This window comes from Rissa tridactyla, chromosome 2 (genome assembly GCF_028500815.1).
Source record: "Rissa tridactyla isolate bRisTri1 chromosome 2, bRisTri1.patW.cur.20221130, whole genome shotgun sequence".
NCBI classification, from domain to species: domain Eukaryota; kingdom Metazoa; phylum Chordata; class Aves; order Charadriiformes; family Laridae; genus Rissa; species Rissa tridactyla.
In genome coordinates this window covers 8,979,374-8,998,940 of record NC_071467.1, presented here as the reverse complement: position 1 = coordinate 8,998,940, position 19,567 = coordinate 8,979,374, and the positions used below count along the sequence as shown (strand labels likewise).

At 45.2% G+C, this 19,567-nt stretch overlaps 1 protein-coding gene across 10 annotated transcripts in view; it reads right to left on the bottom strand.

The window, feature by feature from the left end:
- ST3GAL1 (ST3 beta-galactoside alpha-2,3-sialyltransferase 1) overlaps positions 1-19,567 on the bottom strand; it is an 85,858-nt gene that overhangs the window by 23,920 nt on the left and 42,371 nt on the right. For all 10 annotated transcript variants that reach the window (XM_054193518.1, XM_054193509.1, XM_054193508.1 and 7 more), the window contains one exon: positions 2,972-3,843. In XM_054193518.1, coding sequence (XP_054049493.1) covers positions 2,972-3,283 — 312 coding nt within the window. In that variant the 5' untranslated portion in view covers positions 3,284-3,843. The remainder of the gene's footprint in view (positions 1-2,971; positions 3,844-19,567) is intronic.

Below are 19,567 nucleotides of genomic sequence, written 5' to 3'. Positions count from 1 at the left end.
GAGCCAGTCCAGGTCCCTCTGGATGGCATCCCGTCCCTCAGGCATGTCAACCGCACCGCTCAGCAACAGGGTTGTACAGCAACAGGGTTAATGGGAAGGGAGGGCAGACTGAGCTTGGTAGACAGACAGTTCTCTGGCAAGGGCTCTGCCTGTGTTTAGTTCAAGCTCATCACATGGGTCTCCCCATGACAGGAAAGCCACAGCCTTATAATAAATAGCTCCAGTGCAGTCACTGACGTCTCAGTTACAGCAAAACAAAACCACCACACCATCTGAAGTCAGCTCCTGAGAGCAAACACACACTCATTTCTCCCCCTAAATGAAGTTTAAGCAGTCTCATGACTCCTCATGCCTCATCTTTTAAGTACAAACACAGTAAAAAGTCACAAATTATTGAGTTGGCAAAGCAAATGAGAGTAAAGCATGGCCGTGAGCAATGCTTTCTTTAAGACTGGCAGAAATCTCAGAATCGCTTTGAAGACGAGCCGAAAAATGAGCAGCGAAAAAGGAGCGCAGTCAGGATGCACCTGGGAATTACTGCAGAAATGATACTTACTGTCTCGGAAAGGCTTACTCAAAGCAACATGTGCATAGGAAATAGTTGCAATGAGGACCTAAGGCCACATCATGCCTGGGCTCACTCAGGAACGTCTTTCAGAGGAGTTAAAGCACCTTCTCCATCTACTATAAATTAGGGTAAGTATTTTCAGTAGGCAACTGATTTCCAATAAACAATGCAGTTTTGGGGGACACCAAAATATTTCATGTGTTCTAGTTGAAGATAAGTTCTGACTGAAAAAAAACATGGGCGAAAAAATGTAGAAATCTTAGAAGATTTTTTTTTACTGTCTAAGAAAATACAGCTTTGATTTTGTGTTCTGAAGTGGTGTATTCCCGTTGAACTTGACCTGAATTCAAAAAAAGAATGAAAACACTAAAAACAGGGTTAGACAGCACTGAAAATTAACGGACAGCTTTTATTTGGGCTGGGTGGGTGGAAAGGGGGGAGGAAAAATAGACTTTCGGCTGTTATGAAAGTCATTATTTTTTAATTTAGCTGAAAAAGAAAACACCCTTCCCCCCAAAAAAATCTGTTTTGCATTGACCTGAAGTGAGATATTTGTGCTTTTTTTTTTTTTTTTTTTTCAGTTTCACTACAGGAAGGAGAATCAGAAATGCAGACTTCTGTACTGAAAGTCCCGAGCTTTTTCTTCCTTTTTAGTCTTTTTTTTTTTTTTTAAGAGAATGCATTGAAATTTCATGTTTAAATCAGAGTGGGGGCTCAGCGTAGAATGCAGTGAGGCTTCACTTGGGGGTGATGCACAAGCCCTTGGGGGCAGAGCCCCCTTAGCAGAGGCACCCTGACCACCCAGCCCTGTCTCACAGCCCCCACACTGATGCCAGGATTTAGGATTGATCATCCCACCTTCTCCTCAGTACCTCCAAAAGGTTCTGAGTGCCCCTGGTTTTTGTATTGAGAGGCAATCAGGAGGCGTCTCACAACCAGCCTCAACACCCATGGTGTCCATGAGCAACCTCATCCTCTTATTTGCTGAGCTTGATTTGGGGTATCTATCTCCTCTTCTCCAAAAGCTGCCAGTTGTTAGTTCAGCTCAGCTCTCTGGTGGAATCTCACCTCAGGGCAAGGGGAACCAGGACCTGAGCTTGCCATCTTCCCTTCTCAGGACTCCAGCAAAGCCCAGCTAGGAAATATGGGGACCAGACGGAAAAGTGTCTGGGGGCTGCAAGGAAAAAACACGAGCAATGGGAAATCTGAGTCACGGCCAAGGGAGAGGTGAAAGGATGTGATGCCTGCAATATGTGGGACTCGTGGCAAAGAGGAGGGTTGCATCATTTATGCGGTAGTTAAAGACATCGCTCAGTGGCATCTCTTTTTCACCAGTAAATGTGACAGCCGATGGAGGGAGAAGTGATAAATCAGATAGAGCCTCATCCCTACAGCACTTGACACCTCCTCCAAAACAAAAATGCCCCCACTGAGAAAGTGTGTGCCTGCCCAGGGGGCCTCCCCAGGGCACCAAGGGAGGGCTGAAAGCCTCATATTTAACATCAAGGGTTGTGCCCGCCGCAGGACACCAAGGTGCAGGCAGTTGTGTGCTTAAAGCAAGGCACAGGGAGACTAATTTTTCTGAAGAGAGGGAAAGCAGCTCGTAATGAAACTGGGATTTGAGTGGGGTTGCTGCAGCCAGAACCTGCTCTTGAGCAGCTTGGCAGCGCAGGCCACAAGCAATTCATTTAATCAATGTCTTGTTCAAGAGAAAATAAAAAGGGCTTTGATTAGGCAAAACATCAGGATATGCCCTTCTTACCCTCTGCGCTTTTCAAACAAGATATCTGCTAGCTTTCATGATGCTTGGATAGGGCTTTTTGGACCACCCCGCTCAAGGATACACAGGGGCTGCTCCTTCCCAGTGACCCATGGCTGCCTGTGCGCTTTACAGACCCGTTTTACATCACCTGCCACAACAGGGACTGTTCTCATACCATGGCATTAATCATTTTCAGTTTAATCCTGCTAATTATTCACATGTCTTACAGTAGGGAGAGCCCCAGGTGAATTACACACTTCACAATGAGTTTGATTTGCTACCTCGATGGACAGTAAAAGCCCTTTTTAGCATCTGAAGTGAAACAAGCCAGCTTAGGGAGTCTAGTCTTTCAAAGAGAAGGGAGGAAAAAAGGCAATATTGGCATTTGCAGATTCTGGATTCACCGCTTATCTCTGCCAGGGACTTTTCTAGCTTGGAGCAAGTGAACGTGTGCTCCGAGTGCCTGCGAGCTAAACAGCAGCACGAACACCCACTTCCTTCCACCTCTGCCTCTGCCTTGTCAGCTGACACAGCAAACGCTTTTGGCAAGAACCATCTCTCGCTATCTGCTCGGCATCGCTCGAAGCCTGACACCGCAACTGTCACACAAACACCGGGCCACCTCCACACCTCCCACTTACCAGCCACCACCTGTAGCTGTCTTCGGGGATCAAGGCATTTTGTGAGGTCAGGAAAGGTTGCATAGTTGAATTAAATCTCTGATCGAACCAGAGGGAACGTCCCAGCTCCGAAATGCACGTGCGACAGCTGCACGGTCTCCTGGGGTACTTGAAGAGTTTTTGGACTTGCTCTGAAAACTGCATGATGAGATGTCTCGGATCCCAGGTGGTCGTGGTCACCTGGTGCGTGTAGTTCAGCAGAAATGACGTTACTGTGATGAGCAAAAAGGCAAAGGTAAACACTTTCACGTTCCTCCTCCTTACGACGACCATCTTTCCCAGTCGGGTTCTGCTGCTGCCGCTGCGGACCAAGTACGATGTAGGGTCCAACGAAAGGCAAAAAGGAAAGGGTGCTGCAGGCGCCTGCCAGTTACCACCCTGGGCTTAGGCTGAACATACCGACTCCGCTACCTCCATCCGTAAGGGAAGAAGTTTCATTTCCTCCAAATGGTCTCAAAAAAGGCAAATCCGAGTATTTCCTTTAAAGGAAATCTGGGTATTTCCTTTCACCTTCTCACAGTGCTTCCAAGTCTCTTCCACCTCTCCGTGACCTGCTGCTAACCTCTCCTGACGAGGATTCAGTGAAGACGGACCCTTGGCCTTCCACAGACCAGAAGATTTAGAGTAGAGTAATATCAGCATTAAAATTCAGGTTTTCTGTGCGGGAGCAAGCCATAAATTAAAGCAAGCAAATTGTAGAAAGAAGAGGGTAGGTTTTTTGTTTTTTTTTTCTTGGAATTTAGTTCACAAAGGATCAGATCATCCGGGGATGTATATTCCAGCAGAGAGATGTGCTTTGATGTCCGTTTAAGCCATGGAGAGCAGTTTGCAGCCTAGAAACACACACACACGCACAAATAAAATTATTGTCAGACAGTTTTTTGCATTCCTCCCAACCTAATTTCTCTGCTTTTCTCTGCCCACACCAAAACTTCTGATCAGCTCAGAGCCCTCGACACAGCTGCAATTTCTCCTGCGGTATTTGCATACTGAGAAGTTTCAGGGCGAAATTTCCAAAAGGGCAGAGCATCGACCTGTGGACATTGAGTCCCTTTTCTATTGAATCAGCCCTGGTCGCCTTTGAGTTGCAGTTTGTAGCCGTTTGAATGGCAATGACTCACCTCCTTCCCTTAGGCTGACCTTGATAGCCACAAGACACACAGTAAAGTATTCACACGTCAAAGCAGCTGAACAAAAAGCACCCGGCAAAGAAGGGGGGAAGCAGGACAGGGAAGAAGAGGAATCGGTTCCTTTCTCACCCAAACTGGCTTAATTTTTCAAGGATCAAGTTTGGACTCAGAGGTTCAGAGAAAGCCAAGCAAGAACAGCTCATACATCCTGGGACTGATGGGGGAAATCAAAGTACAAGTGCCTTTTGTTTCGCGTGGATTATTGCTCTTTTTCCTGCCAAGGAAGGATAGGTGACGGCAGCCTGTGATCCCAGAGAGCTCCTGTGAGATCCCGAGCCAGGCAGAGAGGCTGGGAGCTGCTTCGCCTCAGCGAGTCGGGGAAAACAGAAGGACCTGGAGCTGCTCTCTGTTCCCCTCCTGGTGTCCCCTGCCTGGCAGCAGTGATTTAAACGGGTTTTTAAAAGCCAAAAAAATGGCTCCCTTCCTCCCAAGATGCCATTGTTTTGTGGGAAGAAAAAAGTGGTGTGGTTTTTAAAACTTTGGATGTTTGCAAAAAGCCCCAAAAGTGCTATTGCTTAAATATCACTCTTTTGATTAAAAAAAGTAAACAAGACAAAGAAAAAAAATTAGAGAAGCATCTCTGTCAGAATATATGAAATTTAAGAACAAGCAAAAGCCCAGCAAGAGAAGTTTCACCCAGCTGCAGGCTTCAGGCCAGCAAACAAAGAGCAAAACTGCAACTGTTACCATTAAAAAAAATCATTTTAAGCCCTTCCGTGCACCACGTTGTTACAGGATCCTCCTCACTTCATCACCCAAATCTGTTGCTTACCCCGACATGGAAGTGCAGCGGGTGGCCACAGCCTGGGGCCAGGGGCAGCATCCCCAGCTTTGCTGCTCGCTTTTCTCCTGGGGCATCCCAGAGGAGCTGCCCAAGGCCAAACCGCTTTTCCAAAGGGTTTGACGTGGTGTCTTGGAGACAGCACAGGCCTGTTTTTTAGAGGCGGTGTGTAAATATTTACCGAGTCCCGTAAAGCCAAAGCCGAAGACAGCAGCCTCAGACCGTGGTCTCAAGCCTTTGTTCTGCTCCAGGTCTCTCATCTGCAGCACGTGATGGGCAGCCTGCGCCCTTCAATTAGCTGCTGTTTGCCAAATGCCTCGAGATTTATTTTAAGTCTGGCCCCTACAAATGCATTTACAGGAGCTCAAGGGCTGACAAGTGGGTCAGGCTGGAAAACAAAAGGCTTTATTAACCCCAGCTGCTCGGGCTCGCCCGCGCCAGTGAATTAAACAGCACCAGGGAACAACTCTGCGCTCATTTTAACTTTTTAGAGGGAAGTTTTGGAGCTCACCAGAAAACTTCCAGATTATTACCGGTTACAATTTGGGAATCACAAGCCAAAAGGCAGTGGGGATGCTGCGGCTGTGCCTTGGAGAGGGAACTTAAGAGCATGGCCCCCCCGTGCACGGCCCCGTCCACGGCAGCTGGCCCCTGTGCTGGAGGGTGGGCCCAAACACATTTGCTCTACCAGCCTGGATGTAGTTGTTAGTCTAAACAAAACCACAGCCTGTAAACCCACCAAAAATACGGCAGATCCCAGAAGCAGATTGATTCTCCATTTATGGACCGGCTAATTCAAGCGCTGCGATGCTGGCGGGTCGAACCCCTACTGCTGTTACCGCTCGGCCAATTCGGTATTTGTAAACACAGTTCCTGCTCTTCTATTATTTTTTTTAAGTGGAGGAGGGAGGGGGATTATCCAGGCTTTCTTGGAAAAGTCTATAAAATGGAGTATTGTTCATAAAAGAAATAGTTCTGGCCTCCAAAACAAACACCCATTTCACCAGAATTTTTTTTTTTTTTTTTTATTTTTGCAACTGCGCTAAGGTTAAACTTACGTTTAGAATTTGAAAAGAAAAAAACAAACCAGTGTTTATGCAGTGTGCTGCAGCATTTCCAAACTCCCAATCATCCTGTCTTCTATAACACCTGATGGGAAGGTGAGAAACCAGAAGAATTCCCATGGACCTTTTCCATTGTGGAAATATACACTGGATACTCTATTTTAATTCCTTCTATTTAAAATTTCCCATGAATGCTCATGTTTCCTATGGATACTCATGATAGAAAAAAAAAAAAAATAATATATATATATAACCTGACAGAAAAGCTCTGGGGACTATAAATGTGATTTAGGGCCTGAGGAAAAAGAAGGCTGAAATGAATGGAAAATGCTTTCATCAAGTTCACTGGGACTTGGACCTGGCCCATTTTTTTTCCTTTCTTAAAACACAAGTTAGATCCAACCCAGACATCAGTACTTTCACTTTTCCCAGCATCTTACACCGCATCTCAGACCATCCCTGAGTCTCCCTCTGCTCACATATATCCATAAATCTTCACAAAAGGGTTTCCATAGGATTTGCCAAGGTGCCGGGAAGCGGGAAGGGCAGGGATGATGCTGAAGCCATAGCTGTTGCGGGAAACCATGCAGGGCTGCCAACCCCCGCTCTTAGGAATGTGCTTTACCTCCTGATACTATTTGCAATAGTTAATTTAAGTCATTACAAGTAAATAGAGTGATACCAGCCACGGTCCTTATCAACATACCTCAGCATGAACTTGGCACTACTGCATCTGTGAACAAGCTGTTTTGGCATCAGACCCAGTAACAACTTCTGGGGAGTTCAGGTGTGGAGATTTAAATTACGTGCCCAGCCCCTGTCCCAGCTACGGACCCCTCAGAGTTAAACAGAGTTTAAGTAGAACGTTCCTGCGGCTGTGCAGGTGGGCAGCCATCCCAGCTCAGCTCATGCCAGCAGCAGGTTAAGCTACCTTAAGTGATTGGGTGCTTAAGGTCTTATTTGTGCTCTGGATTTTTCCTGCGCCTCCTCCTCCTTCCTGCATATACCCATGTCCCCATGCAAGACACCCCCGTACATGCCAGGATAACTTATGTTTGTGCTGCCAACTCCCAACTCCCAGTGACACACAATACAGGGAAATTTTAAATGACGTTCCCAGGCAAGAGCAGAGAAGGGCAGGTTCTGCAGAAGGGGCAGGTTCCTCCAAGCTCTTCCTGAGCTCTTCCTGACCAGTGGGTCCAGTATGGTCATCAAGGAGAGCAGAGCTTAGTCTTTTTTCTACATTTTATGTTATAAAACATATGGGGATTGATTCATTGTGATTGTTTGTCTTCATTGTCTTCTTGTATTTTTTGAAAGAAGGAATAGAAAGCTTCCTTTTTTTTTTTTTCCCCCTAGGGTAGATCTTATTTGTCTTGTAAACTCACAATCTGAAGAAGGTCCCTGGTCCCTTTCCAGTTTGGCAATTAACAGACAAGGATGGAAACACATCAGTTCAATGGACTAATATAAAGCAATTCTTAACACCTTCAGGAAATATTTTTTTGACAAATCCACCCACAAATGCAACACATTCTCACTGCACTTGTTAGGTTATGTGATAAAAGCTCATCTACACACCCAGGAGGGAGTACAGAGAGACAAGGCAGGAGGGGGAACCCAAATAACACCCTGCCCTGAAGACTCCTATGTCTCAAAGGCCATCGGCCCATCAAAGGCCCATTTCTTCAAGTCCAGAAGAGCACTGAGGCACAAAGACAGGTGGGAATCCAAATTGAGGACTCAGAAGAAGGAACACCCTGTCTGGGTCCCTTCAAGGGCTGGCCCAGAGGAGCTTCAACCTCATGCGTGGAACTCACCCAGATGAGCCAACACCAAAGCACCTTTGTGACCAGGATGCGTTGCTGCCTGGGGCATGGGACATATTATGGGGTACAAGGGAAGAGCATTTGGGCATTGCACAAGATCTATGTGGTCAGCCACACAATATTAGCAGAATTATTGGCTTCTTGGTGGTATTTTGTTTGGTTGGTTGGTTTTTTTAAAGATGGTCTTAAACAAAAAGCATGTAGAAAATAATAATGAAAAAAACCTTGAGAAAAAAAAAATCAGTGCCCTTCTCATCCCCCCCAAAGTCGTAAATGTCCCACTACGGTAGAGTTTAACCCCTTTTCGATGCCTACTTTGCCAGCAAAGAAGTACTTAGTACCAGTACCGCTCTGAGGAGATCTTTGTTAGCTTGCTTTAGATGCTGACACTTCAGGATCCAGCTTTTGCGTTCTGGTCCATAATTCACATTGAAACCCCAGTGCGAAACATACTTCTCTAGTTTGATGTCACCAGCATTTTCCAGACACAGGGTGGCAGGCAGACCAGCACAAAGGCAACAGGGAACAGCATCCTCCTACAGAGATACTTCTATCTTTCTATTCACTTCTTGAATAGTTCAAAGGTTCTGAAGTCCTTTTGACTCAAAAACCACATACCCACTGACCCCTGCGTAAGCCTGGGAAGGACGGACAACGTGACCTGCTGCAGCTCTCTCATGACTGATGGTAGCCATCATACAACCCTTCTACAGCCCACGGTATTTTACAGCTGGAAACAGCGTACTTTGAGTAGAGATTTGCTGCAATTCGACTTCAAGAGACTGTGCTGTGCTAGAAAGGTCTTGGCGGCAGAACTGCAGATGCCCGTTTTCAGAAGCACAGCTCGGATTGCCCCCACCCTGCAAAACCTCCAAACATGAATTAGTTTCCCAGCTAAGCCACTGACAGCTATATTGTTATAACTCCTTTTGGCAACACAAAGAGTATATCCTCAAGCATCCTTCCTGCTGTTTTGGGACTTTCTTCCCGTCCACACTCCTCATGAATAACTACTTGAGCAACCCTCGGTCTCAAAGCCCTGGCCTGGGAGAGGATGGAAGGTTATATCTTGCTTTACTGTACCCACAAAGGCCCAGAGCAGTCTCAGAAGATGTCATCCTGGGGCAGCAAAAAGCCTGTCTCTGGAAAAATACACATAAATTTCCGCTCCAGGTCTGTGCTTAAGCAGGGAGAAGAACAACAGAGGGGACTGTTTCACTCCAAACCACAGGCTCGTCTGGCCTGCCCTGCTCATCGCTGGCTACCTCCCAGTGCCTGGAGCTGGCTGACATTTAGAAAGAAACACTTCATTGATCTGACACCTTGCCAGAGACCTCTAAGCATGAGGCTTTTGCTACGTGAGATAGATTGCGCAATTACGAGACAGCCTGTCAGAGTTAAGTACAGGGCAGAAACCCGAATCTTCCTTAACAAGATGACTCCGGGAGCCTGTGCCAGACCTCTGGTCCATCTCCTCCAACTCCAGGAGCTCAGTCTTACCAGGCATTGAAGGCCACACAAAGGCTGGAGACAGGACGGGATGCTGCCTGTGCCCTTGCTCAGCCTTTGCAACTTCAGCTTATTTGTGGTGTGACTTCCGACGTGCCGCTGGCCCCACGGCGCTGGCAGGCAAAAGTGACCTCTGTCGTTCCCACTAAAAGCCACCACAGGCTGCAATTTTGGAAAAGCACCAGCTGCCACGTGACTTTGCTCTTTTCTATCTATAACTTAATTAAAATCAGACTGCATTTTGTTTCTTAGAGCTAAGTGTCCCCTCTCTCCTGTCCATCTTTACATCCTCACAGGGGTGACATAGGTGCTGCTGTCTTGTGTGCCCACAGCCATCAAAAAGCAGCCTCAAGTCCCACCTGCCCTTTAATCATAGATTCAGAGAATCATTTAGGTTGGAAAAGACCTTTAAGATCATCAAGTCCAATTGTAAACCTAACACTGCCGGACTCGATAATCTGTAACTCTTCTGCCCCATCCCTGACCATGCTCTGAAGCATAAATCTGTTTGACTGCCACTGTCAAATGGAGTCATAGCATCCAAGTTGGGCAATCCAGTTTGCATATAGGTCTCGGTTTTATTAAAATGCTCACCATAAGCAACTCCAACTAGCCATATCCACACTGCCTAGAAAATGAAACCATCCAGGAACATTTAAGTCACAAGAAAAAGTAGCTTTAGACAAATTTAAAGGCAGCAGCTCCTCCATGCCTCTTGAATTTGGAGCCAGCTATTGGGCAGCGTTTCATCCATCACAGTGAATAGAAGAAAAACTGTAGGTGGTTTATGGAGCATAACTGCATGGCATTTTAGGTGCTAGTGATCTGAAAAAAAAAAAATTGTTATGTATTTATGTCTTACCAGTGAGCAGGTTTGCTGGCAGGCTTGGGCTGACCAGGTAGATAAGAGATCTCCCTGGTGCTCTAACACAGCCTGCCCTGCCTACGTGCATAATAGGTCTGTGCAGTTCAGGGTAAGCAAACAGCTTTTTGTGCAAGATCTGTATAAGATTAACAGAAACTTGGGCGGGGAAGTTGCATTCTGTTGCCTCAAAATAAATCTTTATCTTGGCAGATTTTATGAGGCATGTTACTGAGCAGTCTGGAAATGAAAACTCTCTCGCAATGCTTGAGGAAAGGGCTGGAGGCTCTGGCTTGGAAAGGGTCACAATTCTGCCTGTACCTTTGGGCACTGAGGGCTGCCATCCCTGCCTCCTCCCACCAGGGTGAAGACCTTTTGCCCTCCACCAGTTTGGAGGGGTTTGCAGCAGCAAAAGCGTCCTCCTCCCTCACACACCAAGTGTCGATTCCTGCAAGGGGTGTTTGGTCTAGAGAAACTGCAGTGTTAATATCTGGAATTAATTGTGCTTTCCTCCATGGGCTACAGCTCCTACTCACATCTTCAGGCCAATTGGGAATTTTTGCTTTGAATGGGGCTGGAAGTGCCACAAAAGGCTTCAAAATCTTTGCCCTTGCCTGTCCACCATGTCTATAGTAGAGGTCATCTTAGGAGCTGAGCATGGAGAAAGGTGGATGCTCCAACCAGCTCTCCTGTGGGGCTACAGGACAATTTTGCTCTGCTGCTGGGGAGCCAGTGCAGCCAGAAATGTGTCTGAAATAAAGTTTGCTCCAACCAACGGAGCTTGTATCAGCCTCTAATTGAAGAAGCATCCAGGAAAAAATGACACTCTGGGCTTAAGTCTTTGCTCTCCTGGTTGATCCCAAATCTCACTTTTGATGAATAAAAAATGCTGATGCTGTAAATTCATTACAGGATCCCAGTCACTCTGTCACCTTTTTTATAAATGCTATGTCCCCTACTGCAATCTCTTCATATAGCGCCTGGCCTTCAGCCTTGAGAGAGGAGCAAAACTGGGTTTGGGGTGAAGGGGAAGGCTGGGGGGAGCCTGGCTCCCTCTCCTGGTGCCACCAGCTGTGCTAGGATGACATTCACCTGTGTAGCACTTATCACTGGGAAACACATGGATGATTGTGACTGCGGAGATAAACCCATGATCAATTTAATTTCAGTGGGAGCTATAATGTAAGTAAATCACTGTTTATATGATAGCTGTTTGTTACTGTGTCCAGGCTTGGTACCATGCCAGGCTCCGTGAAAAAGCCCACTGATGATGTACCAAAACTTGCCAATGTAAGCCTAGTCTTAACTCTTCCAGGTTATTACGGTGCCAAGGGAGCACTCAGCCACGTCTGCAGATGATGAAGCAGCCACCCTTTGTAAACTGGTCCCTGCTTGTCTTCTTCATGGGATAAACTGGGACAGACCAGTGAAAAGAGCGATTAATTCAAAACTAATGGGTAGCTCCAATGCTGACCTGTTTATGGTCCATTCCTTCGACTCAACCCTCAGATCAAGTATTTTTAGGACAAAATAGGAGCACCAGAAAAAGAGCACTGTCCAGCCAAGCTGTGAACAGCAGTGATTACGGCCACGAGGCTGGAGGCTGCCAGGTCTCACCAGGGATGTTGAGAAAACCAACAGTGGAAAAATAAGCTGCCAGTAGTAATGTCTTCCACAGCCTCTGTCTTGCTAGAAAGAGATTTCTGAAGGAGCCCTACCTCTTTGCACACTCTGTTAATCAAGAAATGGCACCTCTGCTTCCCCGGTGGTACTTCATTTTCTCTCATATATTGCAAATCCCCTTCCCCACAGACACATTGATGCTTTGAATAGCAAATATATCACTACAAGCTCTTAAAAAAACACTCTTTTCCTTCCTAATCCTTCAGTTCGTAATGCTGGGCAGACACATAGGATTAACTTGCCAGACTATGAGAGATTTTCCATGGTGGGACAATATCTACCGATGTGTTGGGATGGGACTTTTTGTGTTGCCCAAAGCTGGGGCAATGAAAACAATAACTTCACCGGGAAAATCCTAAACTAAAATTCACTCACTAAAACCCATCTACTCTGTCTCTGCGAATTGCTGTACTTCGAAGAGTTCTTTAAAAAAATCCAAGCAGGCAACCGGATACATAAAAATTGCTGTTCAATTTCTGTTGACAACCTTTGATGGCAGCGAGTCCATGGTGGACAGAGTGCCTTGTACTTTCAAATCCCTTCCATGCCATTAGGTGATTTGTAGACTGGGATCAAAGCTCTGCTTACCCTTTGCTTGTGAAGAAGGAGCTATCAAAGGGATTTCCAGGACATCTATGCATGTTTGCACCTAGAATAATTCTTTAAATGTTCGTGATAGGACAACCCTAGAGCTGGAGCTGGCAAGGAGTTTTTCAAGCACAGGTTTTTTTGGGGGTTTTTGGTTGTTTTTTGTGTGGTTTTTTAATCTGTTTGTCAAAATTGAATCTTTCTGTGAATTTTGCTTTTCAAGAAACTTTCAAAAAAAGAAAGACCATTGGCATTTTAAATGAAAAATTCTAGTTTTTGTTTTGCAAAAATCCTCTTCTAGAAAATGCATAATTTATAGTAATTAAAGGAAAACAAAACATTTATAAATTTAAAATTAAAAAAAAAAAAGCTCTATTTTCACTCCTGCTACAAGAAGGGTGAAAAAAATTATCACCTCTTCTTTTTGGTTTTACTTCACATTGGGATGTCTATGTATTTTTTTAAAGTTTTGCTAATTCCCAGAGACAGAAAGAACGCTACTTTCAGGTAATCCAAATACAGAAGACAAATCAACAGTGGCAACCGCAGTAGTAGAAATAGAGGCAAACTAAAAGTATTGTAGAAGTGAATTCCTGTACATGCATTAGTTTCAGTTTTACAGGATTACAGGAGAGGATATGGGATTATTTCAGATTATAGGACACTCTAAACTAAAGGTGAAACTCAATCACATTGACAGCAGGTGTTTTGCTTGCCTGTCTATGAATATCCAGCTCAAAAATATTCACCAATCTATTTCTTGGTTAAAACTGTAGGGAAATGTATGCAACTATAAATACAGTTGTTCACGTGGAACAGACTTCAAAGAATAGTTTGTGAGGAACTCTGATTTCTGATATTAAGAAAGTGATTAACACACCACAGGGACCTTCATGGCATTGTAATTCCAAATGCAGGGAAAAATTAGATGATAATGATAATATCGATGGTATGTCAGTAATCCCCAAGATCTAAGAAACATATTTCTGGGCCCATCTGAGCATCTCTGACTCGCTTCACTGGGATTCCTGCCTTGAAGCAATACCAAGCAGTTGTTGGCACTGTGAGGCTGTTAACTCGTGTTCACACTGATGGGGTCCTCGTTAAACCAACAGCGTTTCTCTTACAATCGATGACACCAACTGATACGGCTCTGCATTAAACATTTATTCACCAGACAAACTGAATCCACTCAGTGTATTGCTCAGAAACCTTCACTGGAAAAGGTTTAATGATACCACAGGGACTTTCTCCTTCATTAACCTGGGATTTACATTTAGTCTTTCTTGTGCTATGAAGGTGTCAAACTGCCCACAATTAAATTCAGAGGTGTTTTAGCTTCTGTGCTTAGCCTGGACCCAGCAGTTAGTGCAACCTGTGGCAAGTACAAAATAATACTTTGAGTTTTCCATTTGCTGTGTGCACTTCTGAGAGTTTGGCAGCCACAGTAAGTTTATAAGGAGTCAACAAATAATACATTAAAAATATATCACAGATATAACTAACAAATTTGATAATTAATATACTGTGTTACAAGCCAGAATTACAAAGCCCTTAGGCATCTCATTTAATTGATTGATCATTTACATGTCCCTAATAGGAGCACTTGACCTATTTGGATCCAAATGCACTGTGTGCTCTTGCTCCCAGCCCAGGCATCATCCAGCCTCTCTGCATATGGTGACAGTCCCGTTCCAGCTTTTGCCCTGCATCTACAATGGTGTTGACAGTCAGGAAAGAAATGAGTGATTCAGAGGACTGCCAGAGCTTAGGTTGTCTCTAATACCTGATGGATAGAATCATAGACTCATAGAATTGCCTAGGTTAGAAGTGACTTTTCACACCATCTAGTCCAACCATCAACCTAACTCTGGCAAAAACCATCATTAAACCATATCTCTAAGCACTATGTCTACCCGTCTTTTAAATACCTCCAGGGATGGTGACTCAACCACTTCCCTGGGCAGCATGTTACAATACTTAATAAGCCTTTCAGTGTAAAAATTTTTCCTAATGTCCAATCTAAACCCCCCCTGGTGCAATGTAAGGCCGTTTCCTCTTGTTCTATCTCTTGTTACCTGGGAGAAGAGACCAGCCCCCACCTCACTGCAACCTCCTTTCAGGTAGTTGTAGAGAGTGATAAGCCCTGAACCTCCTTTTCTCCAGACGGAACAACCCCAGATCCCTCAGCTGCTCCTCCTCACCAGCTTCGTTGCCCTTCTCTAGACACGCTCCAGCACCTCAATGTCTTTCTTGTGGTGAGGGGCCCAAAACTGGACACAGTACTCAACGTGGGGCCTCACCACTGCCGAGTACAGGGGGATGATCACTTCCCTAGTCCTACTCACCACACTGTTCCTGATACAGGCCAGGATGCTGTTGGCCTTCTTGGCCACCTGGGCACACTGCTGGCTCATATTCAGCCAGCTGATCACCAACACCCCCAGGTCCTTCTCTGCCAGGCAGCTCTCCAGAAGCAGGAAAAACGAGGCAAAGTGAATATAGCAGTTTGGTGCTCCATCAGTGGGAGCTTTGCTTTGGACTGTGAGGTAGCCTGGGTCCAGAAAAACCACAGGATTTCAGTGAAGAAGAAATTTTGTCTTTTTGTCTGGACTTTTCAAGTGTTTTTAGAGAAACAAAGATTAGCATACATCGGAGTGGCACAGAAAAGGCGTCCCATAATCCTGAATATGAAGCTATGTCAAGAGCCGCATGCAAAATGGATTTGCATATATCAGAGCTGCACATACAGCTGCTCGACTGGGCATCCTCAAGTGCACTAAAAATGTTAATACTGAATTATGTGGATGCTGATAATTGAATGCTGGAGAAACACACACAGACATGCACAAAACTACAGCATCTTTTCCACTTGTCTTACTTAGATGGTTAAAACATAAAAAGGGAGACTGCTAAGGTAGCCAGCAATCCTTGAATATTGAAGAGCTTGCTGGTTCAAAGAGAAATTCAAAGTATCACTTATCCATACAGAAATAATTAGCAGAGGAAGATTTAATTTACTTAGTATGAAAATTTTCAGTTCTAAAATGGCATCATACTATCATCCATAGATTTTGTAAAAGTGGAATTCTTAACACAAGAAAGTGGTGATCGATTCAACATTGCTTTGGGCTTGCCCTCTGCAGTGCTGCCAACCGCATCCCACCTAGAAATCAAGCCATATCAGGCCAGATGCTGGAAACATCAGCCTGGATTTACTCTTTTACCTGTGGCAGAGAGTGGAAGAAGGAAGATGTCTGTCCTTGGGCTCCGATTATCAAACCAGGTCGGGAAAGCCCCTGCTGCTTACTTTCCCCCAGCGTTAATTTCCACCATCTGCTCAGTTGGTGGTGCATTAGAAAACCATGAACTTTTCGTTCTGCATCAACAAAAGATAAACACCAGTCCTGCACGGGCTGGTTTGGCACTGGTCAGAAACCCCAGCTTCAGCCTTGGGGTCACTATCTTTAAGTAACCAAGACCATATCAGCTATGACAAACCCTGCAGAGGAGCAACATCTGAAGCTAAATCCCGTCTTTGGGTTCAAGATCACATCTCCCATTCAAACACTGAGAACGGGACCCCACATTCATTGCAATATCCTTTTCCCATCTAAAAGAGCTCTCCATTTTCAGCGTGATGGGGAAGCTTTTTCTTTCTGTTGTAAGCTTTTGTGCATATTACTATTGCAATGAACGTGGAATCCCGTTCTCACTCTGATGAAAAGTTTCACAGTAACTTCTAAAATGGGGCTTACAAAAATGTCACCACTTGCTCTAGCGATAGAGCTCCTGGCAAGTTTTAATGGGCACAGTATTAAAAACTAACAGTCCCCAACCACCGCAAGCAACAGAGCCCTGGGACTTTGAATTTTCTTTTAAATGAGCCACCAATTTGTGTCAAATACCTGGCTTTGCAAGTGGGAGCTACAGGATTTTTATTTATGTTTTGCCTTTATTAAGCAAAGAAAAAAGAAAAGTCATTTTACCTTTAATTAAAACCGCTCAAGGATTTGCCGGGAACTGTATATGAAGAAACTCTTGAAAATACGCTGTTCTGCTTGGCTTGGTTTTAAACAGGGTAAGATGAGTTTTTAATCTCTTTTATTATGTTTCTCTTGCTCAAAAAAAAAAAAAAGGTGAATGCTGAAAAATAATGACTGCATCCAAAGGGAAGTCATTACAAATAGAGCTGCAATGTTCCCAGAGGACAACTGGCCTATGACTTGTTATGGAGGAGATGTAGCATCGGCTGAAGGACGTACTTGTTTTAAAGTTGCTCTAAAGGGGACAAGAGTCCCCAGCACCAGGAGTGTTGTCACACTCAGCTACAAGGGGTTGATCTAGTACATGGTAGCTGTTGTCGCTGAGGTGTTCCCATCCTCAGGAAAACATAATGGATACCTGGGGAACCTGTGCCCCAACAAATTGCCAGATTGCCCCTAGATGTTTGTCTAAAAGATGAAGTTTCTAGTGACCAGCATCTCTGCTGCAGAGACATTTCCAAACTTGCAGCTGATGGAAACCATTCTCCTGTATCTCTTACTTCTGAATTTCATTGACCCTGCTCTGATTTATGTGCGCGGCAGATTTGGTGCATCACTGATCTGTGTGAGAAACAGTGAGGAAAGTGTGGGAGACAGACGGCAACGGGGCTCGCAGTGACAGCACATGGCATGCGAAGGCAAAATGATCTCGCCTGAGTTTTACAAATAAATGAAGTCATTTCTGTTCACGAAGCCATCAGCCAGAAAGGCAGCCGAGGAGAGGACTGCTTACCCTCACAGCCACTCAGCGAGGTGCAGCTCCTGGCTGACACCCGAAACTGAGACGGTTTGGCTTAAATTCTGGACATTCGTTCATAGACTCGTAGGAGGCTCAGCTGGGTGAGGTGCTGAGGCATTTCCTCCCATGCAAAGGCGGGCACCAATCAGTTGCACATGACTATTTTAATAGAAGTTTGCCTAACTCATTCTGAAAACAGCCAGTTGAGGAAATGCTCCTGCTTCTACAAGAAATTTGTTATCAGTACAAGACCATCCCTGGCTCAGACAATAGCAAAAAGAGCCCTTCCTCAAAATCTCATTTGAGTTAACGGTCTTAAAGAAAGAAACTGAAATAAGCCCAGCCTCCAGATGAAACACTACACTGCGAACTGTTCAGCCCTGAATCAAAACCAAACTCTTTGAGAAAACGGCAGAGCATCGCCCTGTAGCACCAGCGAGCATCCACCTGCTGCTGAAGCTGCACCCTGGCTTGCACAGCGATGCGGGGGGGCAAAAATCACAGAGTCATAGAATCATTTAGGTTGCAAAAGATCTTTAAGACCATTGAGCCCAACCATTAACTTACCACTGCCAAGTCCACCACTAAACCATGTCCATAAATGCCACATCTACATGTCTTTTAAATACCTCCAGGGATGGGGACTCAACCACTTCCCTGGGCAGCCTGTTCCAATGCTCAACAACCTTTTGAGTGAAGAAATTTTTCCTAATATCCATCCTAAACCTCATCTGGTGCAACCTGAGGCTGTTTCCTCTTGTCCTATCACTTGTTACTTGGGAGAAGAGACCGACCCCCATCTCGCTACAACCTCCTTTCAGGTAGTTGTAGAGAGCAATAAGCTCTCCCCTCAGCCTCCTTTTCTCCAGGCTGAACAACTCCAGGAGGAATGTCCCCCTGCTTCTAGATACAGGTGGCCTTTATCTACAGGTATCTACAGCTGTATCTACAGCTTCAGCCTCTGATCCCATCCTTTATTTACAGGACGTGACACTCTGCTGGGAATGATAGGAAGAGCACGCACATAACAAATTGGTTAAAGTGTGCCTAAAGTACCTTTTTACCCCAAGGTAGTGGAAGAAAGAGGAGAAGGTACAAGGAAAGAGGACTTGCCTGGATTAGCTGGAAGCAGGAAGGGGCTGGGAGCAGGTTTGCTGGCTGACAGGGCTTACAGCCGGAATTAACCCTTATCTGAGTCATGCTGCTGTGTGAAAGGAGAGTGGGGGGCACACAAGGATGTATCCATTGTCCAAATTTCTGCTGAGCTGAACCAAGAAACCACCCACAGTGATTAAAACCCACTTGTACAGCAAGGGCTGAAACAAATGAGAGGGACATTGCCCTTCTTCCTCCCCATGGTTTGTATTAGAATCAGGGACTCATAGAATAGTTTGGGTTGGAAAGGGCCTTTAAAGGTCATGTAGTCTGACCCCCCTGCAATGAGCAGGGACATCTTCCACTAGATAAGGTTGCTCAGAGCCCCATCCAACCTAACCTTGAACGTTTCCAGGGATGGGGCATCTACCACCTCTCTGGGCAACCTGGGCAAGTGTTTCACCACCCTCATTGTAAAAAATGTCCTCCTTATACCTCATCTGAATCTACCCTCTTTTAGTTTAAAACCATTCCCCTTCGTCCTAGCGCTACAGACTCTTGGGTATCACGAGTACCGACTCCAGCTCATCCTCTGCAAAGCAGGACTGGGGCTGCAAAGCATCCATGGGGTGAAACATGATTCACAGCTCAATCTGCTCAACACAGGCAGGATAATAATGGGGTTTGCTCTCAAAATCAGCTTTACAAAAACTGTGGAGGTAAGCTGCACATTTGGTGGCCAGACTCCATCGTTACAGCAGACAGAGGGAATGAAGAATCTTTTGCAGCCCCGCTAGTGCTACTTAGGAGGAATAAAGCCCCTTTGCTGCCCAGATGCCCATTAGCTATGTTCCCCTGCGTGCAGGTGAGGTTCCTGTGGGCGATATCTGTCCCAAACCCAGACAATACAGCTTTGTGAGAGCACACGTGGTGGGTACGTGTTCTCCCAGCTCCAGGCTATCTAGCCCTGATGTGTAAAGCTCCTGGCTTGACAGGTGTTGCACATTACTTCAAGTTAGCCAGACATCTTTAAATGAGTGTAGAAATACCAAGCTAATTAAGAAATGAAGAGAGAGATATCTTCCTGATGTGCAAGCAAAAGAAGGAAAACCTTAATAGTCCTAGACAAAAATAAAAAAATAAAAAAATAACCCTAGCAATATCAGACTTG